General features: G+C 42.7%; 3 protein-coding genes across 3 annotated transcripts in view; all 3 read right to left on the reverse strand.

Moving 5' to 3' along the window:
* Nucleotides 1-2,160, reverse strand: part of mao (monoamine oxidase) — a 49,240-nt gene extending 47,080 nt beyond the window's left edge. Inside the window, exon 1 of the mRNA XM_080786612.1 lies at nt 2,029-2,160. Coding sequence (XP_080642738.1) covers nt 2,029-2,083 — 55 coding nt within the window. The 5' untranslated portion in view covers nt 2,084-2,160. The remainder of the gene's footprint in view (nt 1-2,028) is intronic.
* A 501-nt stretch (nt 2,161-2,661) lies between these two features.
* Nucleotides 2,662-10,730, reverse strand: LOC308330409 (solute carrier family 22 member 13-like; the record flags this gene model as incomplete). Its single annotated transcript, XM_080785256.1, has 9 exons — nt 2,662-2,691; nt 6,279-6,474; nt 6,920-7,028; nt 7,125-7,262; nt 8,558-8,694; nt 8,857-8,980; nt 9,883-10,037; nt 10,158-10,261; nt 10,353-10,730. The coding sequence occupies 9 exons, from the start codon at nt 10,728-10,730 to the stop codon at nt 2,662-2,664; spliced, it is 1,371 nt and encodes a 456-aa protein (XP_080641382.1).
* Nucleotides 10,731-22,598: 11,868 nt separating this feature from the next.
* ndp (norrin cystine knot growth factor NDP) overlaps nt 22,599-26,899 on the reverse strand; it is a 25,306-nt gene continuing 21,005 nt past the window's right edge. The window contains exon 3 of the mRNA XM_080786500.1: nt 22,599-22,891. Coding sequence (XP_080642626.1) covers nt 22,667-22,891 — 225 coding nt within the window. The 3' untranslated portion in view covers nt 22,599-22,666. The remainder of the gene's footprint in view (nt 22,892-26,899) is intronic.

The following is a 26,899-nucleotide window of genomic DNA, read 5'->3' on the forward strand; positions in this document are numbered from 1 at the left end:
TATTAATGAATCCTGCAATATTTCATATAAGGGGCACGTTAGTCTGAATGACTCAAGCTGTATTCAGCTGTCAGTCAGCTGATTGTATAAAGCTTCCTAGTCCTCATTCACATCTCAGCTGGTCATTACGTCACACTTCCATTTCAATATGTTCTATGGTTTTACTGTTAAAAAGTTGTATGTTTCAAGTTTACGGCCCCATGAGGGTTTTTGCTAATGCTTAGCATGCTGCTTCGACAAAATTCAGATAATATCTCCCAGAGCACGGAGCATTTAACGCCAAGTTTTCCATTTGTTGCAATAAATGGTAATTACTTTTAGTGTTTCCTATCTGAAGTATGTATTTAGTCCATTTACTCTTTACCCCATCACTTGGCAAGGGATTTACATATTATCATCAATATGTGTTCTTTAAAAAAATGTACACTATATTCTTTACAAATAGCCTAGTCTATAAGTCAGTACTCGAGACACAAGTTAGTCACAAAACACTTCACTCAACTAGAGACTTCGTTTGTTGTTAAAACTAGATTGAAACAGTTACAGAGTTAAGAACTTGGATTGCAGAACCGTTCTAGGCTAGCAAGAACCTTGCATTTTGACGTCCCCAGCCAGGGCCCAAAAAGTTATTATCTCAGAAAACAGTATGTAACATTATGTAGGAAATATGAGTTTGATTAATCAAATACTATAGTTTTAACACCCAAATTCCAAATCTTATCCACTCAGATAGCCATTTAAAGTTCAGAATTCTTGCACCCAGATGATTGGTAGACAGAGATATCCAATCGTCTTGCAAAATACAGCAACAATATAAACCGTCTTCAATTGGATACAGAGGTCAGACAAGTTTTCCTCTCATCATCAGTTTTCTTGGAATGCTATACTTGCCTCTGACCAGGAAGCGATTTAACCAACATGCTTTCACCCTTTCCGTTCCCTATAGCAACCAGGAGGTAGCATTCAAATGGTCATTGATGTTTACCTAATGTGTGTCCATCTGTTTTTCTGTGCAGTCAATTTGTGATTTAAGGAAATATGACCATGCATGATAGGTAAACAATAAGTAATAAATGAAAGACTAATGAACCCACTATTGTGACAATACACTATTGTGTATAAATTATTATGTACACAATTTATACACATACTACATACTTTTTTTTTACTTGTAAAACTGTGACGTGACAATAAAGTTGATTCTGATACATCTATATATTGAGAGGGACAGAGGGAAAATATCTCACCTTGACTAACCTACTACAGCCAGGTGCGACGACAAATAAATGTGTACCTGACAAGTCAAATGTTACACTGACACTGTTACATGTTGACCTCAGTAATGAGGTCAACATCAGTCACCTACAGGTGCGAGTGCGACAAATAACTGTATTTATATCACCTGACAAGTCAGATGTTGCACTGATGACACTCGTGAGTATAGTTACAGGCTACTCGTGATATACAGTATTCACGGAAGGGACGTGCAATCAATGCAAACACAGATAAACTACTGAACATTACAGTGTGGGGATTCTGGGGATGGGGAAGGCAGGCAAAAGCCTCCTTCCTTATTCGTTAAGTAGGCTAAAAGTCTTATTTAGTCTCCACTTGGACATAGCATAAACAAACCTCTTCCATTTCAAACAGAAGCCTAGCTGTCTGTTTTGGTAACATTGTAGCGCGCAAATGATACACAGAGCGTATCATTTGCAAATGTCGTGGATGCATGCAGGGCAACAGTTGTCATTGTCACCTACATTATAAAGACCACCAGACTGATAGTGCTCACTCTAGCAGCAGCACTGGCTGGGTTTGTGCCCAGCCAAGCCAGTATCCTCATGCACACACTAATTCCCCTCAGCCCCGTGATAGCATTTAATTGTTTGGACAACCATGCAGCCCGGCTAATTTAAGTTTTTATTTATTTATTATTCGCTATCTCGGTCGGAGAATAGCCCTTCGGGACTTGGATGTTAAAATAAAATACAAAAAGAAGATATAAAGGTGTTGTGCAAATGTACCTACCTGATATTCCTCCCCCGACCACTATCACGTCGTACGTGTTGTTGAGTGCTGTCATGGTGCTGCTCTCTCGGGTTGTCCCTCTCTCTTCCCTGACCCTGGCTGGCTGCTGTCCGCTCCGCTAGCTCGCCGCTGAACGCAACGCACACACTCTGGGTCGCGGTCGGCCTGGTGTCAAAATATAGTCAATGTCCCATAGGCGGAAAGGACGAGCGGAGGAGTGTGATTGGTTAGTTGGCTGTCAGGCAACCGCTTGTGATTTACAGCATAATTTAACATACGATAATACCATGTGCTCTAGGCTACATACCGGTAAGTACATAATAAATAATACAAAATAAATACAGGATGTGCACGTGATAAATCAGAGTTGCGATCTCGATCATGTATTCTAGGCTAACTCACGCGCGTCAGCTGAGGATATCTGACTTGACTGGTTTTACAATTGTATTTGTAAAAAATATTTTACTCATCATCACTTTATTATTGTCCTTATTTGACACACGCACGCACGCGCGCGCACACACACACACACACACACACACACACACACACACACTTCAGTGATGTTCCATTCTAGTCTTTCTGTAGGACTAAATAGTTGCATGATCTTATAATATTGTGATCATGCTTAAGTCACTTCCTCTCTTCATTGGCATCATAGTTCTGTAGGGAAAAAGACAACAGAACAAATTGGTGCATTAGTTTACATGGATTAATGGTCTTAATTACACATGGACCATAGAGACGAGTCCCTATTCTGGCCATGGCATAATAGACAAACATTCTCTGTAAATAGCAGATCTACAAGTTTGGCGACTTGTCTGGAAGATATGCGGTTATGTTATGGTTTATTGTTTATACGTATGTGCACCGTTTTCTAGATGTATCACTACTTTATTGAAATATTCCCTAATGTGGTTTGAACTTGATAATAGTGCCAATTTATTTATTTATTGCTGTTTCTCACCATCCACAAGGGGGCAACACAATGCTGAACAATGAATTATAAATGTCTAGGACTCTAGGTAAACCATTCAGAAGATCATGCATGCCTGTTTCAGCTAGTCTGCTGCTAGTCTTGCTAGTAAATTGCCTTGTAAATTCGACTATAAACCTGACACTGCAGTGTCACTCTTAAATGGATAAAATACAAAAAGCTCAAGAGCTTATTTCCATTGTGGTAATTTAAAGCCGAGCTGGTCTGTTTTCTGTGATGTTTGGTGTTCAAATTCAATGATAATGTTAATGTCATATGTGCCCTGTAGCCTGTAGCCTACTGAATAAGACTTTTATTTGTATTGACAAGAGAAAGGCTATACCGGAGCCTTACTGGAGGTCGTACTGTAGGACCAATTGTGACAATAATCTCTTGAATGGATGAGCGGTAAGAATAAATAAGAATAATAGCCTATGGCACCGCACATTAGCGGCTAGACTTTGATGTAGTAGCCTACTAGTAGCCCACCATTCTTCAATCAAGACAAATAGGAACGAAGTCCAATAAAATAATTGACTCATGGGCGGAGTGAAGAACACTCAGTCAGTCGATATTATACATACAGTAGTATAACGGGGCTCGGCATGCCAAGACTGGTACGCTTACTCTAGATAGATCCCATTGCCCGGAGCGACGGATGCGCAGGGATTGGCTATATAGGGTATAGGCTAGTAGGTTGTCAGGCAACCGATAGTTTTTAGGGCGCGTTCGGAAATACCGCACCGGAGCGCACTCGCCCATTAGTTTGAATTGCACAGTGGGCTCAGTGCGCTATTTCCGAACACGCCCTTTAATTTCACACAAAGTGGTGTAGGGTGACCAGATCCAAACTGTTCATTTGAGGGACAGTATTGCTTGTGTGGGACAAGTGGGTTAGTTGGTTAGCCACTTTTCACTTAAATGTCTTTATGTTGTATTGGACCATATAGGCCTAATATTGCCTATAATTTTGTTATTAATGAAACCCCTCTGGCGTCTCACATTTTGTTTTAAAATGCATGGGTGGTATGGTCAACTTGGTACTGTAGCCTAAAGGGATTATTTCTCATGTTATTTTTAACACGCTTAAAAACACGTCTTGCAGGAAGACATCATTTGAGAAAGCTTTAGGCTACAACAGAAAGCCAACTATTCGGGGACTATTAGGGCATTTGAACACTGATGCCTGAGTGAGTCACAAATAATGTGGGATAGGGTCTCAATTTGAACACTGATGCGGCTGCCTGCCAGTCACAATGTGGGACAGGGTCTCAATTTGAATAATGATGCCTGTCAGTCACAAATTGTGACTGACAGGCGTCAGTATTCAAATTGAGACCCTGTCCCACATTGTGACTCACAATGTGGGACAGGGTCTCAATTTGAATACTGACGCTTTTGAAAAAAGACCCTGTCCCACATTGTGACTGGCAGGCGTCAGTATTCAAATTGAGACCCTGTCCCACATTGTGACTCACAATGTGGGACAGGGTCTCAATTTGAATACTGACGCCTGCCAGTCACAATGTGGGACAGGGTCTCAATTTGAATACTGACGCCTGCCAGTCACAATGTGGGACAGGGTCTTTTTTTGTGGGACACCTGAAAAGTCTTGGAAATGAGGGACTGTCCCACGCAAAGTGGTCACCCTGCACACAGCCTTTGCGCAAAATTCATTTTCAGTTCAAGGAAGAGCAATTTGGAGCAATCTATATCCACTAACATAAGAGAGTGTCCTCCTTTTTACATATTTTAACGTCCAACAATAAAGGGATGTGATTAAAACAAAACAATGAGCAGACAATATTATTGGAACTGGAATTAGATAAAAAACTAAGAATAATAATAATGGTAATATCCCAACCTGTTTTTGGATACTCTTCGACTCTGCTGCATTTCTATAGGAAGGGAAAAGGTACATGATGAACTAAACACTGTGATATTTGTGGAACTTTCTGGACTATTTTTTATTCCTTTTGAAAATGTGTACATTTTAATACAGCAATGGATTCATGTAATACAAAAAAAAAGTATTTGTTTTCTAAAATGTGAAAAAAATAAAGAATAAATGTTTTCTGTGGAAAACAATGGAAAGTTTACCTGAATTGAACATGCACGGTACTGGTACATCATTACTAAACCTAAATTGTCCCTTTGTCTTGTGTAACTGCTCCTAAACCCTCTTCATCCGTGGCAGAAATAAGACACCGTTCCAACTGATCTCACTGAGGGCTTTTTATAAGTGATAACCGTGAAAAACTGTAAAGAAAATCTCATAATATACTTTTAAATACAATGAAACAATGAAATAGGAACGTCCTTGTCAGCTAAACAAACAATAAAATGTACACAAACAATAAACACAAACAATGGCAATATAACTTTTACAGACAAACAAAACAATTGGGAACGTACCGTATGCGCCTTCTGCACAGATTATTCAGGAGTTCAGTTAAGTTCTTTCATATTATATTATTTTCTCTTATCTGATCATCTGCACTGAAGTGAATACAATACATATTACCGGTATAATAAGCTCTTGTACACAGTTCTACAGTTTAGTTGAACATATAGGTCGATTGTCTTTGTGCATGTGCATCGTTTTGCACATGCCGATCCCATTCCTGTAAAGGAAACAGTACAGAGACATAAATAAATAAAGAGACAAGCACGGCTGGAAGTATATTGATGACGTGCAGGCAGCGTATTAGAGAGGGTATGCGTGTGACATCATCATCATAGCCGGAAGTTATGCGGGAACGAGTGGCAAAAAAAACTACGTTCTGGCCTTTCTTGCGTTAAATGACTTTAACCCATTCTGGACTGCGCTCGATTAAAAAAATAGGCTTCTAAATCCTTTTTTTCTCTCGAAAAACCCATGTCAGTGGTCCTCAACCTTTTTCATGTCAAGGACCCCCAGGATTATCTCCCCATCTCAAAAGATGTAGTTTCAGGGACCCCCCCCCCCCCCCAGAAGCCAATATTTTTGTTCAAAATGTTCGCTCTGAAATTATATATTCAAAGATTTGCGCCACATTTTCACGACTTTTCAAAAATAGCAGACCTACAAGCTCGTAGCGCGCCACCGAGTGGCGCGCTACGAGCTTGTAGGTCTGCTATTTTCCCAATAGCTAAATCAGAACAGAATGCTCGAAACACCAAGAGGGGTTCCCGCCCAGAATGGGTTAAACAACATTACTCAATCTGCCATTCACTTTATGCATGTGCCCATACCCTCTCTATATAGTGGATATCAACATTACCGTGGGTGTACAGCGTCGTCGGTGGATTCAGGCAGTTCTCTTCCCTTGGTCTCGGGAAGCAGGGCGGTCAGAAGTCCAGCGAGTATCGCGAGGCTGCTGAACACGATGGTGGGAATGCCCCAGTGGAACACGGCCAGCATGTTGAGCAGCGGAGACAGCATCCCAGCTGATCTCATCAGCACCGCCCCTAAGCCCGTCGCCGTTTGTCTGGAACGGACAAGGAAGGGAAACCAACGTTGTATATATGGAAAGCTTTAGGAGTTAACATTTTGAGACAATTTATCCTATGATGATAACTCGTCAAATGACATGAGTCGACAGGCTGGTGATGATGGGCGATGGGCTCGTCAACAAATCATTTTCTGAACAAATTTTGGGAAAAAAGAGACATCAGTTTTGATGTTAAGTTACTTTTCGATTTGACAAATATTGAGTTGAAAAATCATTAAATACTATGTCTTTCACATAGGTGTACGACACGTGGTTGTCAAAAAACCTTCTAGCACATTATTGTATTATCCCAGAATAGATTAGACAATATCATGTATGACATTAAGTAAAGTAAACAAAAAATTACTCATCACAAGCATTTGCTCTTCGACTCAACCCTGGTCAAGATAGTTCCTAATGTGTGTGAGGATAAAGAATATACCGAACAGATGTTGGAAACAGCTCCTGGACATAGACGTTGCATATGGATCCTGCTGAGACCATGAAAAAGCGTCCTGTGATAGCCAGTGCACCAATTGCAACACCATTGCCTGTAAACAGAATAATAAAGTGACACATAGGCCATACGGACCAAGCCTTTTTTTTTCTCCCCATTTTGACAAAAAATATATTTCAAATTATCTTACTACGAGGAACAGCTAGGATAACACTGCACGTCAGCCCGCCCATCAGAAGCGTACACATCAGAGATGTTCTCCTGCCCAAAAGCTCTAACGTCCAGATGCAAAGCAGGTGAGCAGGCAGCTCAGTGAGACCAAACGACACTTGCATTACAAAGAAATCCATTCCAAGGTTTGCCATATTAAATAAAAGGCAGTAGTAGGTGAGGTTCACGACCATCCTTGGCAGATGTTTGACAGGGAGGGGAAAAAAGACAGATTAGTCATGTGCAGTGTGTCACCATCCTTTTCATGTATAGGCTACTCTGGATTTTGATGTTTTTTTACAATTCCTGAGCAACATTGCTGCTATACGTACTATATCTACATAGCAGTCAACAAATTCATGGATTTATTATTTTATTTACAGTGTTTTGGGACTGCACGTTAAACTGTTCAATCTTACATGGTCATTAAATGAAACCAATATCATGCATGTAAGTGTTGAGAAACTCTTGTGCATGTATCATGAATGCATCGCAGAGATGTTAAGCCTTGCCATTTCTAAAGAGTCATTCTACATCATTCATATATTATATTTTAACACCAAGACTCTTCAAATAATGAATACAAAGGGGAAGAAGCACTGCTCGTGGCCTGTGTGGTTAAAAAATAAACAGGTGACCCTCGTTGGCGAGGGTTCGATAATGGCAAAACAAAATGGAGGTCCAAGGCACTCTGTTGCAGTCACGTATAAAAGGCCTTTATTTGAATGGCATCAGATCGGCAAAGAGAATTAAAAAAAAGAAACGACCAGCTCGTTTCGGCTGTCAAGCCTTCGTCAGGCTCCCATATAGTTTTTAACCCATTTTGGGCGGGAACCCCTTTTGATGTTTTAAACATTATGTTATAATTTAGCTATTGAAAAATAGCAGCCACCGAGTGGCGCGCTACGAGCTTGTAGGTCTGCTATTTTTGAAAAATCGTGAAAATATTTATTTCAGAAAACTAGAGGATTTAGAAGACTGAGGTCAGGCCTAAATGGGTTTGCTCTTTGCCGAGCTGATGCCACTCAAATAAAGGTATTTTATATTTTTATTATTTTTTCAAATAATATGTAAAAACTATTTACTACTACAGTCTTTGTTTTCCCATTCTTCATTTGGGTGGAGGTCTGTAAACTGAACTTACCATGCGAATGCTATGGTAACGAAATATTTCCTGAGAACAGGTGATTGGATAATAACCTGCAGTCCACCTTTCTCCACGGTTCGTTTCTTAACAATCTGTAACAGAGGTATAATATTCCAAGTAGTAATTGTTTTACACATTATTTGGTGACAATTCTTCTTACCCCACACTCCCCTCCTTCTACATCGCAGTAAACATATGGGGAAAAGACTGAATCTATTTATATAATATTTCAAACAATATCATAATATCTATATCGTTAAATGAACCTTCATTTTCCGATACCTTTTCCAGTAGAGATTCTGGAACTGTACGTTTGTTGACCGCTGCTGCCCTGAGGATCAACCGTTTGACCTCCTCTGTTCTTCCTCTGCCCTGCAACCATCTGGCCGACTCTGGAATGAACCTTTTAGAATATGACAAAGAGTCAAGAAATTACAATCCAAACGTCACTAGGAGGAGAGTAGTAGTAGTAGTAGTAGAAAATGTTGAGGAAAAAGAAAAGAATAATATTAATGCCTACCATATGTAAATTACAACCACTAGATTTGGTACTGCGGAGACCAACTGAGCCAGTCTCCAGTGACGGATGAAGTAGAGTATGGCGACGAGGACACACTGCCCCACGGCGGCCATGAGCTGGCCCACTAACACACCGAGAGATCGCCTTGTTGTCCCGATCCATTCAGAGGCTGCAAGGGACAACACTTTGGTTAGTTTCTACATTTTCTAAATTCTACAATTATAATTTTTAACCTGTTCCCAATTAACCTCATCTGAAATGTTGAGGGGCTGTTGTATGTGATGATGTATACAATTCAGGGATGTCAAACTCTAATACACAGTGGGCCAAAATAAAGAAATTGGTACAAGTCGAGGGCCGGACTGTGTTTCAACACACGGGCCATTTTTGGGGAGAGGGGTAGCTGAAAGTTGACCTCAAGTGATATACTTTCACTGCTGATCAATAGTGAAGAGAAGACGCATGCTTGCGCTTGCGGGCCCTCAATACGACAATGCACTCGCAGTGCATTGTGGGACTTGTAGTATTATGGTGGTCCGTGCAATATACCAGAGGGCCAGATCTAATACTAATTAAATATCATCCCACGGGCCAAAGATAATTCATTCACGGGTTTTGACATTATATGATACAACATAATGGTGATGTGCAGGCCTGAAAGTCTTGACTGTGTTACAGTATGTGCCTGCATGTTGTATTGCGTTTTTTTTGTGTGCTATATAATGTTATACTCTGTAACCATTTTAGCCATCGTTATAGGTGAGCTTCCCAGTTCCCTTCCCTACAGCACATAAGCTGGTCATCAAAGACATACCGGTACACTGCATCAGCCACAATCTGTTCCCACTGCTACCATTACATTAGGCAGAACCGGAAAAACAAATCTCCCTCCATCCAAAGACATATACCCGCCCCCACATACACGTTATCAAGGTGAGATTATATAAGGAATACGAGATACTCACTTATGCTGTAACATATAAGCTATAATAAGAACAATATGAGGCATATGAACCATCATAGCACCAGCATTACAATACTTAACTGTACCAACCAGCTAACATACTGTACCTAGTAGGGTGCAGTTGACTCGGAATCCTCCATATCCAACTCCAACCATAAACTGAGATAAGGAATATAGGTAAAAGTAGGGACATAATCCTGTTGTTATAGTAAACAGGAACATGAGCACCACTGAAATTTGAGTTGCTCTCTTTCGGCCAAATCTGTAAAACGATAAGAGCCATTATTAGATTTTTCCCCCCTGAAATATATCCTCAATGTGGAGAATCATAGTTAGACAAAAAGGGCACACAATTACGTCTACCGGCATTTGAAATACTTACGATTCAGCAAATGGTCCAAAAAGGAGAGAACCGACCACAATGCCGGACATGAACACCGTTTGTGTAACTCCCACCAAGTTGGCGTTGTTACAAACTAGATCAAACTGAAAAAAAGGGCAAAGAAATTGTGAACGAAAAAAGTGCTTTATTGATTCAGAGAAAATATATACCATGAATTCATAGATTTCAACCTACGTCGGTGACAATGGTGGCGTCAAATGTAGACTTGTCGTACACCCATCCATTCTGGCACACTGTGGTCTCGTTCAGTCCATACTCCCTGATGGTGTCGACGTCCAAGTCCACTGCAGGGACAAACATCTCACACCTGCTGAAGGTCCCATCCGTCACCCGTGGAAGGGTCAAGTTAGCCTGCTCTCCTGGGGTTAAATTGGGATCAGCTTTGAGTATCCAGTCTGTGTTACAGCGTCGGACTGGATCGGAATCGATAAAAATCATGTTGGCAAAAAGAAAAACTACAAAAAGATTGGGAAGGGACAGAGCAAAAAGAACAATCTTCTGGTATAATCCAAAGTCTCCAATGGCCTCAAAGATCTCTCCAAAATCAGCCATGATTTGTTCTAAAAAAAGATTAAACTGTATGCTGTTATAGACTGCCCTCGTCAAGGTAGTAAATGAATGAACACGGATGCAAAAGAAACGTTGGGGGGAAAAAAAGAAAAGAAAGAAAGCTTGTTGTCTTTAGACCTCAGTGCCACCTCCCATACAGTTGACTGAAAATATATCTTTACCATTTAACCACATGAAATTGGTGCCATTGTCCCTGTAAAGTTGGCTCCAAGAACAGTTCAAAGTCCAGGACTGCAGGGGTTTTTACGTTTATTTCCCTCCACAAACACCTAATAAATAGCAGTGCAGAATATAGGCTACACACTGGGTATAGGCAGTCAATGAGGCACCTTTCCTTTTATATTATTCTGTCCTGTCCTGTTTTATTATTGACGTCTTCTGCACGTATTGTATTGTATTGTATTGTATTGTATTGTATTGTATTGTATTGTATTGTATTGTATTGTATTGTATTGTATTGTATTGTATTGTATTGTATTGCATTGTATTGCATTTGTGAAGCACTTTGGTACAATGAGAGTTGTTTTTTAATGTGCTATATAAATACATTTGATTTGATTTGATTTGAATGATGATAACACGAATAAGGCTGGCCAAAAATAACTTCAGAAACTGAAATGAACACATCACTTCAAGACTTCATGAAACTAAACTAACAACAAACTAAGAACTTGAGAAACTGTTTTTAAACAGGCTAAACCTTACACATGAAGGCCCTGGCAGCTCTCATTTAGTGTTGTACTAGTCAAAACTAAAACTCCTCACCTGAAGCCTCCCTTTTATAACGGGTGAGCCACACCCAGAACACAGATTAGCAATTTACTGTCAATTAACTAATCTCCATATATCTGATATCCTATAAAACAGCAATACCATTATACCAAAAACGTGTACACCACATATTCTAGACTTTAGATACCAATAATGCACATAATATACGAAATACACTTTAAAATAATCATCATTTTTCGACCGCAGTCGAGATTGTGGATTTCACAATAACACGCCAGACTTCCCGGTCCTTCATTGCCATCCCCAGTTCCTGCTTACTGATGCATGTGTCCCCTATAGCGATGACATCAGGGAACGACAGTTTTCTACCGCTGGTCTGCTTTGAGGCAGGACTCCAGAGAAGAAGGGAAGATATAACCTCATTGTCAGCTCTGTAGTAGTGGCCGGCAAACTGTGTTCTTCTGGATCGGACTAGTGAATATTGCAAACAGCTACACCCAAACAGACAATTCCAAGCCGGCCGGCATGATGATCATCAAATGGATCAAATAGGGCACGGGCTGTCCCGTGACAGTTTCTGTTTGGGGTCCCTTTTTCTGGGTCTGTACTCTGGGGGTACAATGTCACAACGTGTCACATTGTGAGCTTGTAGAATCTGCTCATTTCGGTGAAGAGACTTGGTGTGGAAGATCTAGAAGATCTAGTATAGAGCCTTGGAATACCCGGGTCGACTAATGATATAGAGTTTAATTCGATATGGATTATTGGCAGCTAGACTCGAGTTTGACCAAAGGATGATACAACATGTGACTGGATTACTTACTTGAGACGACTTCTGTACAGATAAAACAAAATGTTTTAATGATGTATTCTACTCTTACAGTAAAAGAACATGATGGTCATAAACCTTTTGATTCAAAGTGTACTTGATTGAAGCTCAGAATGTGACATAAGTCTAGACACAACGTAAGGTCATGCAGACCTTTTTAGGAGTGAATATTAATTTTAATAGTTTGGTGATAAAACAGAACAGGAAATAAAGCAAGATTCCAAAATATCCATAAGCCATAACATACCTGAAGCTGTTTTGTCTTTATAAAATAACAAGCAATAGCCTTGAGGTTTTTGTGCACCCCCGAGACTTTACAGTCATCTCATAAAATCATAAACGTATAAACTGATTGTCAAACCTTTGAGGATTGGCTTTGTATTTTAGCGACTTTCCAAATAAAAGGTCAGGCGACCTACACCATTCGAGTTGGCATGCTCCGAATGGTTGGGGAGGGGGTGAAAATAAAATAAAATAATGAAAATGCTTTTCGACTATACATAGGCGATTGTCCTTCTTGTTTGTGTATCTATGGTTGTCTGTATATATGTTGAATGAAAAGAGATCTACAATATTGAATGGAAGAGGATTGGCTAAATGTATAACGGAGACAAATGGCACAGTGATGTTATTGGTATTCAAATGTTATAAATGAAACAGAAACAACTCAGAAGTTGTAGCACCCCCGGCCTATTTGTATGCCTATAAAAATCGAATTCAATCTGAATGGTTAATGGTATAGACAAACTGTTGTGCATTGATTAGTTTGTATCTTAAAGCGGTTTCGGAAAGCAATCCATTACTTCATATATAGCAATGTTACACGTGAAAGTAATAAATGTGTTACTACACGTTACCCTCAATACCTCTAGCCCTGAAACATGATTGTCACAATCATGACATAGTTACCCTCAAGCTACAGTACATACAGTATAGTAGCCGATACGCTGCGTCACTGTGAAATGGCCAATGTCGCATCGTGACTGTAACAACTTCAATGTGAATACACTGCATGCTTCCAACCTTTATGTTAGTTAGACTGATTTAACCACTGGGTATAACACATATATTGTAGGAGATGTGTGTGTACTTCAGTTAACCAACAGAGGGCAGCAATACTCTAAAACTTCATTCAGCAGGGGCCGAGTGAAGGTAACTGGTATACTGGCCAGTTATGTTGCTTGTTGAGATAATGTAACATTACAGATGTGATGTTGCCTATGTTTTGCCTTTTGGAATACCCCTGATTTATAGTCAAATAGTCAAATAAACACCTTGAAGATAATCTACTCTGCATCTGGTTGCCTGCTTTTGGGTCCTACTCCGTAACTCATTCCTGACATACATACATACATACATACATAGTATACATACATACATCACATACGTACATGCTGCTGTAGGTATGTAGTAATGTAGGTAGGGCACAAGTTTGCACAACATATTCAAATTGTTATATTGTATAATAATATAAATTAGATTTTTATATTAGATTTGTCAGAGAAATTACACAAATTAGGTAAATTGTTAGGTTTATTGTTAATGCATGAGTTCTTCTTGATAAGAACATCACAGCAAAGCTAATTCTAAGATATGTCTTGAGAATTGTTTTGCCTGTATTGACAGTGACAGTGGAGGCTAGACAATAAAATACAAAGAATGACATTCAGCAAAATGGTCTGGTCGGCCAGACTCACTGATCAGAGCATTTGTACCGGTGTGGTATATGCGCACTAATCACTGGGCTATCAGGTTGCCCCAGCAAATGATGTTTTTTGCTAAATATTGTAGTGACCAGGGTGTGTGCATTGGACAGGAGAGGGGCTTCTCGGCATGCTTTGGGGGGCACACGTGTCTATTGATCTGTTGTTTTATGTTGTGTCATGTATTCAACATTTATTTCCCATGTGAGTGATGGGAATACCCATTTGTGTAAGAGTCTTTATTAATAAAGATATAGATTTTTGTTGACACTGACTGAAGGCCTGCACGCCGAAACCCGTTTGTCTGTCTGGTATATGACTGCTGCTGCGGAGCACTATCTTTATTAATAAAGACTCTTACTCGACTGGAAGTGCCGGATTCATTTTCTATATGTTCTTTTGGAATCTGCACCCAGCACACGCCTGAAACTATATAAAACTGTCTGAGTAGAGTGTGCCTTCTCCCCTGAAGATATACCCATCTGTGACATCGGGGACCTGCATGTGTGCATCACACATAAAGGTGTGTTCCTGTGAGAGATGCTGTCCATTGTTGGCCATTACATGGATGTCAGCAATGGGAAGTAATTGATTTGAAGAAATCACTGCTTGTCCTCTAATGTCTTGGCCAACATCTTAGGGAAGAGGGAGAGAGAGAGAGCAGCCCGGTGACGGTACGGGATAATATCCCCGGAGACGCCACACCACTACTGTACAGAAAGCGCCAGTGCAGCCCCATGCAGCATGCAGAGAAGAACAGCCTATACAGGCAAGCAATGCAGATCCTCAAGTTCAAAGTCTTGGTGCTGGGGGAAACACGTATTCAATATCGGCAGTTATTTGGCCTTCCCAGGCCTCACTCACTGCTCAGCTTCACAGACCAAGGTTCCATTTCTGCCACAACCAGGGGTCTCCAACAACCAGCACTATCCCTGTTGCTGGGTTCCACCGGAAGTGCACCACCGTCATATACTGTAGAGAAGGTGGCACAAAGGTGACAGCTTGACGTCTACTGCAGCCGGGTTGAAATAGTGGCTCATCTCATGGTCTGACAGTGAAACAGCTGGTCACCTTTGCAAGTACAAGCACAGCACAGTACAAAGCAGCAGCAATAATGTCCAGTCTGCCCTCAAGGATGAAGCAAGGAAACAACTGTCCACCAGATGGAAAAAGGAAAGAAGGAAAGCATAGGTAGCAGCCGCCTATCCCACCAAGCTGCATGGAGTGGACTAATCCAACGCAGCTATATCACACTGGGTCACATCCAGGAGCAGTTTGTTCAAAGGCATTTTGTTCAAAGAATATATCTGCATGTCCAGCGGCAGCCCGCAATGCCCTCAAAGAAGCAGTCAAGCGGAATGTGTTGAACTCACGACTGCTGTATAGTGTTACCAACCAGGCTTGAACTGACCAAGTCGACATTTATAGACAAGCAAAGTGGGAGGACGATGATGATGGGACAGTGAGGCAGTACGGCGGATGTCTTTAGTCTCTCCATGCCAGTCACAATAGTAAGTAAGTAGTGGGCATGGTGGCACAGTTGGTAGTGCTGTCGCCTCACAGCTAGAAGGTCCTGGGTTCGATTCCCGCTGGGGACGCTGTGGGCACTGGCGGCGTGTTCCCTCCTCCGCGTCATCAGTGCCCGGGGGTTGGCGAAAGGGCCTTTGTGTGTGGAGTTTGCATGTTCTCCTGTGTCCCCTAGGGTAGATACCCTCACAAAAACATGCAGTAATCCTGGTCTCTAAAACTACCTCCCCCTGGCCAGCCAGGACGCCTGATGGAGGGGAAAGGAACTGGTCGGAATAACGTGTTCCTTCCCCGCGCTACGTCCGGCCGGGGAAATTCCCCTCTGTCAGGTGAAAAGAAGCAGCTTGGACTCCTCATGCATAGAAGGAGGCATGAGGTCAGTCCGCTGCCTCCCCCCCCCAGGTTGGCAGAGGAAGTGTAGCGCCCAGGATTACATTAGATAATTGGCACTGGGTGAAAAGAAAACTGGGTTACAAAATCGTGGGATAAAAATGTATTAAAAAAAAAACAATAGTAAGTAAGTAAAGTTTATTTATAGAGCACCTTTCACAGACAATTAGCCTGTCGCCAAGCCCGTTGCAACGGTTACTAGGTTAGGATACTCGGTCAAGCTTGCAATGCTGGTCAAAATGGTTAAGCAGTGTCAATACATATATTTGCTGTAGCCTACAGCATGTGTGGGTTTGTTTTCTTACCTTATGAGCAAATTAGTCCATTCCATGAATTATTTCGCTCCGTTGTGCAGTTTAATAGTATCTATAAAATATAGGCTCTCATTGACTTCCATTGTAACGGGAAACAGCTCTCAAAATCAGTCAGTTAGCACATAAGCGAACACAACAAAAGCTGATTCTGACAGTTTATGACATCGATCAGGAAAACTCATGCCGTCTTATTTTCGTCTTTTGATAGATTTATAAAGTAACTATATTGGTTGGAGATATACAGTGAAGCGGTTCTGGTGTTCCTCGTTTGTAAACAAGTCGCCATGCTGTTTGAGAATTGTGTATGGTGTTTGCGACAAGTGGACGAGATCAAATGCATTTGTTTACATCCTACTGAGGCTACTTCAGGAGTGTGTGTACAGATTTGGACCAATCAGATCGTTTTGTAGGCAAACATGAGCTTCTTTCCACACAAACTTGACAGGGTTGCCAAGTCTGCTTATTTCCCGCTACTTTTGGCTTAAGGCTAATAATTAGTACTGTAATACATTACCAAAACATTAATTATCATAGACATAGGCCTACATAGTATTTATAATGATAAATGCATACAATATCTTTATTAGGATTATATATGGTCATATTATTGTTTTGGCTTGTTTTTCTTGATTTGGCTTTAAAAGTTATTAGTTATTGTTCAATAAGCTTATTTGGCTGTAAAATAGGGAGACAGAAAGTAAAGTCCTTAAAACAAAGACATTTCAAAACAAGAACAAATATGTCAAAGTCCTTTGTCTTACTACTATATTTAACCTGTTTAGAAGTGTCTGGAGTGCTGCTGCTGCCAGCCATTGTTCTCTGGTGTGCAAAGATCTCGCTTAAGACGCATTGTTTCCAGATGTAGGTTAAACCTCTTCAAATGTTCCTTTTTGTTTGTTTGAAGAAGACCCTAACTGTATTTGACCTTCTGTTGACAAGGCAGGCTCACTGTAAAGCACTGTCCAGGGTTGATCCAACTTAAGTTTCGGACTAGGTCGAAGACCACATCACTATTAGTGCCTAATAACCAGGCAAAGGTTTGTCCTTGGCCTCTAGGGAGTGTACATACAATAAGGTTTTTACACAGAAAATATTCAAGTGGCATTTCTTCCTCTGCCTAGTGGTATTGTGCGTGCACAATGTGTTCATGATTTGCAGCATTTTGTTTGAAAAATCTGAAAGACCTGTTTCGTTGAATGGCTCTAGAGAGACTGTGTACCAATTTGTGTGATGTTTGGACAAAATCTGTATAGGTGTATTGTCAAAACATTTGTTTTGCACAAACCGGCCTCCTGGTGGCGCTATAAGAGGCCAATGTGAAAACTTTGGGGCAGAGGTTCAGCTCTGGCATTCAGGGAGTGTGAGTGCAGAGTATGGCTGATCAAGCCGGTGCCAGAGATTAGCTGTTCACAGACGGACGGACACACGGACGGACGGAGTGCAAAACATACTCTCTCCAGTCTCCCCATGCCTTCGGCCTGGTGGAGACAATAACAGTTTGTGATATTTATACTGCCTCTAGTGATTCGTTGTACACTGATTGTACAGGAATATATAGTAGGCCTATTTGTAAATCAACAATATTAGAAATCTGTATTAGAAATCATTACTCACTCACTATAAACTATAGTGATTCTTTCTTGTATCATCAGATGGCCAGCTCAGTGTTGTGCAGCAATGCCCTCGTGTCTGACTGGTCCTATGTCGAAGAGGCCGGCTTCTGAAGGTTGTCTGTGTATATAGGCCTGAAGGGGCAGGTGGTAATTTTTTATTTAACCTTTATTTAACCAGTAAAAACACATTGAGACTGCGTCTCTTTTGCAAGTGGTCTTTGGAGTGGACTGATTACGTTTCGTAGATCGTAGCACTCGCATGCTGCGTTTGACTGCCAAGCCCTGCATGACTTCTTCATAGATGATTTGAAGCGGCTGACCCCAGTATGTCCATTGCCAGCGTGGCAGGTCTTCCATCTCCTGGGTTCCAGATGTTGTGATGTCAGATAAGCGAGACCCTTGGTGTCACCTTGGCCATAACTTCTTCTTCTATTATGTGTTGCTTTAAAGACAGCATCCGATTTTGCTTCTCTGTTCTTAAGACGGTATGCCACCAACACTGTCTTATTAGTTAGTTATCATTTTTATGTACCCTACATTTGATCCCACAAAGCATCGTGAACAATACGATACAACCGATGGTCACTATACTATATCTCAAATCCTACATAATCTTACATTGCACGATGAAGACGTTCATCTGGCACGTTTTAATTGTGCGACAGCAATGGTATTCTTATTAACGGTATTTTTGGGTGGCGGTGGCCATATAGCTGAATGGCCACCCGATGTACTTGAGTATAGCCATCAGCATGGGTGAAGCTGAAACTGAATTTAATTAGGTCTACATCAATCTATTATTAACGTTGACCTGCGTGTGAATGTGCATAATGTGCACATTTATGCAAATTGACCACCATAAACATGGACAAAGTGTATACACTCCAAATTACTTTAGTGGGTGACCTCACTCACAATCTCTGCTAATTTATTTATATATGCTAATTCTCTCTCTCTCTGGGGTGGGCAAGGTGTAAATGCAGGCCAAAGAGAACTTCCCCACTCCAGAGACTCAGGACAATTAAGATTATTTATGCTTATTTTTTTTATTGCACGACACGTTTCGCCGCTTGGCTCCGTCAGGTGCTCGCATATACAGTACATCATGCAAGCACCTGCAACACCTGCAACGTGTCGTGCAATAAAAAAAATGAAGCATAAATAATCTTGTCCTGAGTCTCTGGAGTGTGCGGCCCCTTCCTTTTATTTATTCCCTGGGGAAGTTCTCTTTGGCCTGCATATTAATATATATACTGAGAAACGTTTACTTGTGACCATCATTGAGATGGGGAAAGATGCAAAACTTCCCTTTGAGTCAGAGCACATGTGGTACGGTTCAACAACATTGTTTCTTTTCTACGACCCATGGTTATGATTATGAGTGAGGGTGAGGAAATGCATGTGATGTTTAGTAATATATATATATATGATGAGAAGAGTTTTGCAAAGACCACATGCCTCACACCTGGAAACATTCCTACAGTGGAGGAGAGACACACACACAGAGAGAGAGAAAGAGAGCGAGAGAAACGCACGCACGCACACGCACACACATACGCACCCACAGAGAGAAAGAGGGAGGGGATGAGGAATGAATTATTTGACGTCGGCATTTGAGCGCAATTCTTCAATTTGAATGAGTGAGAGAGAAAGAGAAAAGGCGATGAAATGTATTATGACTCCTTCATCATTCAGTGTTAAGACAGTCATAAGAGAGCTGCAGTTAGCATCAATCTGACAGCCATTATACTGCTCCTCTGTCATTCTGTCACACTGGTCCCACTGATAATTATATACCCCTTGCTGCATGTCACAAAATGCCTCTTCTCTGCTTGCCTGTGTGTGCGTGTGCATGTGTGTGTGTGTGTGTGTGTGTGTGTGTGTGTGTGTGTGTGTGTGTGTGTGTGTGAGTGTGTGTGTGTGCGTGCGTGTGTGTGTTGATGAAGGAGAGACACAGTAAGAGGAGACAGCGGAGGAAAAGCAGATTAATCTCCAGAGTCGAGGTGAAAACCGTTTATTAGGTTCACGTGTGAAGCAGCCAGCCATGCTGTCAGTTGTATTCTGAATTGAAATGCCCTCAAACCAGAAATTGTGCCATTCATTTCACACCAGAGGGTAATATTTCCGACCTGAACAGAACAAAGGCATCATCTGTACACTCTGTGTGTGTGTGTGTGTGTGTGTGTGTGTGTGTGTGTGTGTGTGTGTGTGTGTGTGTGTGTGTGTGTGTGCGTTGTGCGTGTGTGTGTGCGCGCGCGTGCGCGGTTGTTTTAGCAGAATCTCTGAGTGATCGATATAAGCTCAAAATACTGAAGCAGTAATCAGTAATCAGCAGATTTGTAGTACTTTGTAGGTTTGTAGGGATTTCCCATTTGTTTGACAATACCACCCATTTTTCATTACTTTGTTGTTGGAACACACAGAGATGAGTGACATAAGGGATGAAAGAAAGAGACAAGTTACGATATGTAGAAACTAGAAACGTTTATGAGGAAAAAACCACAATGTCACAATGTGGTGTTTTTACCCGGTTATAGGCTGTCAGGATGCAATCCTCCCAATCATCAAGAGGCCTATAGGGAAAAACCCTACAATGGCAGCAATAACTGCAAGAGGATCAGGACCAAATCAGCAAGTTATTAATATTTGTATTTGTGATCAGTCGGCCTATACAGGGTTTGATCGTCTCAAGCATCCTCTGCAGATATCTTGCATGTCCAAAACCGCTATCAGGAGATGGAAAATGGAACCTGTGTTCTAATAGAACCAATGTAGTTATTTAGTCACAAGCAGATTGTTAATACTGGTTTATTTAACCACTTTACATGATCTTGTGTCCCTATTTTGAGCATGTCAGTGAAGGCGAAGACATTTGTTTATTGACATTTACAACGCTTTGCATGTGAGCTTGTAGATCTATACTCATTTCGCTACTTTTGTGATACTATCATACAACAAAGTGTAAAATAGGGCGTTCATTTGTGAGAACGTGGATACGAGGTTCCTGCCGAAAGCGACGATATAACTTTTAACAAATTCATTTCTATTCCAAAATAGTTATACCCATTGTGAATACATTTACATTGGGTTTGAAACTGAAATGAGTCGGATTTCAAAACAAGCTCAAACAGGCAGATTAAAATATTAGTTTTTCTCCAGGTGACATTTAAAATAATTCACTTCCAGTCTTGCTGGCCTTTTGGCCTATAGGGTAGAACCTTAAAGCTGAACATGCAAGAGACTGTATTTATGAACCAATCTCAGGACCTGCTGTAGGCTACTTATTATAGTGGACTGTAATACAGTAGTAGGTTACTATAGAATGATGTTTGAAGAGGCTGGTTACAGAGGCATATACAGTATGAACCCGAGTCCTAGTATTTGGACGTGTCATTAAGCGAAACAACAACAATACAACAATATTCATAAAGCCTTTCTCCGTGCTAGTAGTAATGCTCTCGATAACAACAGCAGAATCACCACCAATAAGTTTCAAACCGTTTCACAGAGCACACACACAGCCTTTAAAGATTAACACTGAATGCCTCAATAGTCCATGGGACAGTCAGTCTCTCACTCTCTCGCAACAACACAAACAAACGATCTTCAGGCCCCCCCCCCCCCCCCCCCATACCGGTATGCATTAATATGTCTGCTATATTAATCTGGCGTCCTCGCCCCGTGATGAGCCATCACCGCAAGTGTTTGGCATGGTTTTGCACGGCGAGATGAAAAAGTACTGTGGGGAGTGTGTAAAAGAGGGTTTAATGGGCGTGTAACATGGGAGACGAGGCACAGGTGCTGCGCCGCGGTGTAGTATATAGGTCCTTCCACACATGTGTGAGCCAGCGTGAGCTCATCATAGTGGGACTCGCTGCACCCTCGTCTTTTCCCACGCCGCGTTTTAATGGTGCATGTTATGTTGTTTTGTTGTCAAAATGCTCATATATGTGGGGATTTTATGGAGCTGGCAGTGCAATCATATTGACATTGAATAACGAGCTCTCATGCTGTGTTTATGTATATATATATGCATGGGTGTGCGTGTGTGTGCGTGTGTGTGTGCGTGCGTGCAGTTGCGTGCATCAGTGTGCGTGCGTGCGTGCGTGCGTGTATGCATGAGTATTTGTGTGTGTGTGTGTGTGTGTGTGGGTGTGTGACTGTGTGTGTGTCTTATGATTCACCAAGGCCTGTAATCAGTGTTTCTCTGCAGCAACAAGGAGGGTCTCTGACCCATGAGAGATGTGGTTTGTGGTGTCTGGCCTTGGACACACGTAGTGGAAACAGCTTTCCATATGGCTCACCCTGACTGACAACCACACGTAGAGCGAAAACAACGAGGGTCCAGACAGCAAGCATTATAGGGGGAGTGACGCATTTTATACGGTGCCCAACATACTGTCCAAGTCCAAAAAGGGATACACCCTTATACACGAGGGCAATATGATTGTTCCAAACCACTAGCTCCCATGACAACAATCAACTTTAAGTTCCTCTCGTCTGCATGGATTGTTGGCCAGCTATCGGTTTAATAAGTAATGCTCTGGGACAGCTGTAGCTGCAGGTGAGGGGAGGAGTAGAGTGGGTCTGTGAAAAAAGGCCAGCTCAAATATACTCAAGTACTGAGCTGAGGTCATGATGACCTCCTCAATTAAGAACTGTTGGCTGGCAGAGGGCAAATTGACCTCAGCCTATCACTGCTGTATTCTCAATTAGTGAGCACCTGTATCCACCCTGCAGAGTTCAAGGGTTTCGGAAACGGCTCCGTCCCCCCCCCCCCCCCGTCCCCCCCGCCTCCGGCTGCGGCTGCTCAACTGCACTCCTCGCAGTTGCAGGCCAGGATGTATCGGTACGTGGCGGTGATGCGGGAGCCGCCCGCACAGCGCAGCCGGACGGCCTTCAGCTTGGAGGTGTGCGGCCGGCAGCAGGAGCAGGAGCTCTTGAAGGGCTGCTTGAGCACGGAGCTGAAGGAGATGAGGGGGTCGGAGCGGGACGTGTGGCTGCAGTGGCCCTCGCAGCGAGCCAGCAGCACCATCTGAAACAATGGGAGAGAGAGAGAGAGCCATGAGAGCATGCAGGATCAGTCGGTGTCATATAATGACTAACCCATTCTGACCTGAGATCAGATTCTAAAAATGTCTGTTTGAAAATGACAGTGTTCTGAAAAAGCTATGTTTCTATGTCAGTCGTTCTTAAATTTTTCAAAAATAGCAGATCTACAAGCTCGTAGCGCGCCACTCGGTGGCTCGCTATGAGCTATTCTTAAATAGCTAAACCATAACGTAATGCTAACACCAAAGCAAAGCAAAGTAAAATTATCATGTTTACCCAGGGTAACTGGACTAAGCTCAAGAACTTGTTTACAGCCAGGCCCTGCTCATAGAACATTTCATGGTAGGGGTTCAATGCCTTGCTCAAGGGCACTTCAGCGGTGGTAATTTTAACGTGCCGGTCCGGGGATACGAACTAGCGACCTTCCGATATCAAGACCGCTCCGCAAACCGTTCGGCCACCAAAAGGGGTTCCCACCTAAAATGGATTAAAAGGTGAAACGCAGCTAGAAGCCGCATAACGGAAGAAAAGTCATTTGTCTTTCTCCTGCCTCCGGCGCATTATATGATGAGGATGAAAGAGGGGATCTCTGGGTATACAATGAGGCACTGTTCGCCAGTTGAATCTAGGGCCTATAAAAGAGCGAGCTGCCTGTTTGTGCTCAGCGTGCTTCAGAGACTCCCAGCCTTGGCCTTGCACCTGGATGTTGAGAGATAGCAGCAAGACCAATCAGTCACTGCCACGCACCTGCTACCCCGCTCCGAGCTCATGGATAACACACAAGCAAGCACGCAAGCACGCACGCACGCACGCACGCACGCACGCACATGCTGGGGTGCATACGTTGGTCCGAGTCCGACAGGCAAAGTCCAACAACACTGTCGCTCCAAACATGCGTGGCCGGTTACAACTAACCCGTGGCAGGTTAAAACTAACCCGCGACTCCCGACATGCATAGCAGGTTAAAACTAACCCGTGGCAGGTTAAAACAAACCCGTGGCTTAAGGTTAGGTTTAGGGTTGGGTTTCGGGTAGGGTGTCGGACAACGAGTAAAACAAAAGTGACAGCTGTGTGCGGGGCTCAAGCCTTCTCCAGGGAGAAGGCATGTTGTGATTGAATAAGAGGGACTTAACTACAGGAGCGCACTTTTCCCCTGTGTGCCTCGCTCACTCAGCGCGTTCGACCACTCAGCTCAAAGACGCGCACACACACACACACACACACACACACACGGTGCACACAGAGTGGTGTCGGGGGCCGAATCACTGTTGTGACCGAGCCACCATAGCATTCCGTTATGGGTCGCCACATTCCTGTGGCCTCTCTAAACAGACTCCTGTGTCATGTCCTTCTGTCAGCTGCTGTGTGTTGCCACCCATGTCCCTCACTCTGACAATAGCCTGTCTGGGCCCGAGGGGGTGTGAGACACACACACACACACACACACACACACACACACACACACACCTCAGGAGCGTCGCCACTTTAAGCCCTTTTGTCTTTGCCGTGGTACGAGGACCGCACACTCATACAGTTACACAACCTCTCCTCGCCTCGCCTCCGCTTCCTTTGTCACCTTTTCCCCAGCGGCTTTGCAGCTCCTTTTTATCTGACCGTGAGATAATAAAAGCAGCAGACGATGAATGACCTCTCGTCTAACGCAGACGCATGCAGACCCCTTGATGGTTTTAATCCATCAGGTGGATTAAAACCAGGAAGTGAGGTATAGAAATGCGGGGGGTTTCGTTGTGGGCAAGAAGGAGACCGAGACAACAAGATGACAACAGCTGGGCAGCAGATGAAGGCATACTGTACTGTACAACACATATACATGTCCACACAGCGACACAGGCACGCATGACAATGTGTTTAGTACACGCATACGGTGTATATATATATACATACTTCACATTACACACAATTGCGGCGCAAACGATTGTCCCGGTGTATTTCATTGTGGAACAGACAGAGGCATTATTGGGAGGCTTCCCAGGTCGATTTAGCGTGTAATAGAGAGCGCATTTCACACTGGAAGTGTGTTCTGTTCCGCGTTCTGCTGAGTGGATCTGCGGCCCGGGCCACCTGTGCTATTACATTCTGAGTCAGATTATTACATGGGGGGGAAAAAAAGAGAAAGTCTGAAGTGCTGATTGCTGGTGTTGGATGAACGATGGTATTAGTCTAGCAGGAAATCATGAGGGGAGGAGGAGGAGGTGGGAGGTGGAGAGAGACAAAACTGACAGACTGACCTTTCTGCAGTATGACTAAAAGCCCTGATTTACGCTTTTGTTGTGCGACATATACCGTGGCAAAAACAGCAAGATCTACAAATTCCACAATGCGTCACACGGCGACGCATTGTGGATCTGTAGATCTGCTGATTTTGACACGGTATACGACTAAAGTATATTATATCCGGCATAACACGCTATAGCTGCAAAGTCAGTGAATGAGCTGTGGCCTCTCCACGGCGAAGCCCCCGGTGTTTATTTAACACAGTCTGAGCGGGAACACCTTTTTGGTGTTCCAAGCATTATGTCATACTTCGGCTATTGAAAAATAGCAGATCTACAAGGTCATGGTGCGGCACCGAGTGCCGCGCTACGAGCTTGTAGGTCTGCTGCTTTTGAAGAATCGTGAAAATGTGGTGCAAATCTTTGTATATATATTCTTTCAGAGCGTTTTTAACTCAGATTCTTTGCTTCCAGGGAGTCCCTGGAGCAACATATTTTCAGATGGGGGTCGGTGGCCAAATACAGATAATTCTGGGGGTCCTTGACGTGAAAAAGGTTGAGAACCACTGACATAGAAACATCGTTTTCTTTCAGTTAACTGTCAGGGATTTAGAAAACATTCGTAATTGTCCCTCAGGTCAAAATGGATTAACGGCTGAGGGCGTAACGCACTGAGGATTTAACTGTGTAGTAAAAGATACTGTCACTTAAGTGGCACTTTGCTCTAGAGTCAGCGACAAAAGTGAACTAGAGAAAACAACATAGGTGTCGGACGGTAAACTGACGATGACATATGTTATCATTAGGTATCCAGCTATAACCCATCCATCATCTCTTTTTACATCTCTCTCTCTCTCTCTCTCTGCAGGCTGATAGGGAGTCCTCTGCCTCGGGCCAAAAATAACCCCAATGGAGGTTGCAGAATATGACTGCAGCGTGGCCCCTGTCCAGCGCCACACACACACACATACCCATTTTTCATCTAGATGATGGACAGACGGGAGAGAAAAAGACTGAATGGAACGATGACGGACAAAAGTGCGGAGGGAGAATTTTGGGGGATGGGGGATGGGGGGGAATGTGTGTGTGTGTGTGTGTGTGTGTGTGTGTGTGTGTTGGGGAGGGGGGGGGGAGGGGGGGGTGTATGGGGAAGAAAATGTGTGTATGAGAGAAATGTCTCTCTGAGAGGCTTGGCCCGGGCCCTGTGTTTCTTGTCTCTGAGGTTTTGGCTTGGTTTGGAATGGACCGTTTCTCCGCCATTTGCAACAAATTACCTTCATGCTCATTTGTCAGGTGCAGACTGGCGCTGTTACCTTAAACAACTGGTTAGCCGGATGGCCGAGAGTGACGGATCAGCTTACACTGTGCGTGTGGGGGTATTTTTATGTGAGTGTGTGTGTGTGTGTGTGTGTGTGTGTGTGTGTGTGTGTGTGTGTGTGTGTGTGTGTGCGTGCGTGTGTGCGTGTGTGTGCGTGCGTGCGTGCATTTATATGTAGTCTTGCATTAGCCGCAAGCAACTCTTATATCCTACTTTTGAGTGTTTGTGTAAAGACAAACATTGAAGACAAAAGTGAGGATGCAAATTGTGGTTGGCCAGAATGAGATTATGTAGGATGATGTATGATGATAAGAGAGCTGTACGGAAAGCTTAATTGCAAAGTTTAGTTTAATAAATAATTTAAATAAACCGTAGGCCCCTAATGGTCCGAGCACCTATAGGGCTCTATATATACGCCAGTGCCCTTACCTGCGACGCT

Source organism: Protomyctophum bolini (assembly GCF_963924005.1).
Source record: "Protomyctophum bolini genome assembly, chromosome: 16".
Classification (NCBI taxonomy): domain Eukaryota; kingdom Metazoa; phylum Chordata; class Actinopteri; order Myctophiformes; family Myctophidae; genus Protomyctophum; species Protomyctophum bolini.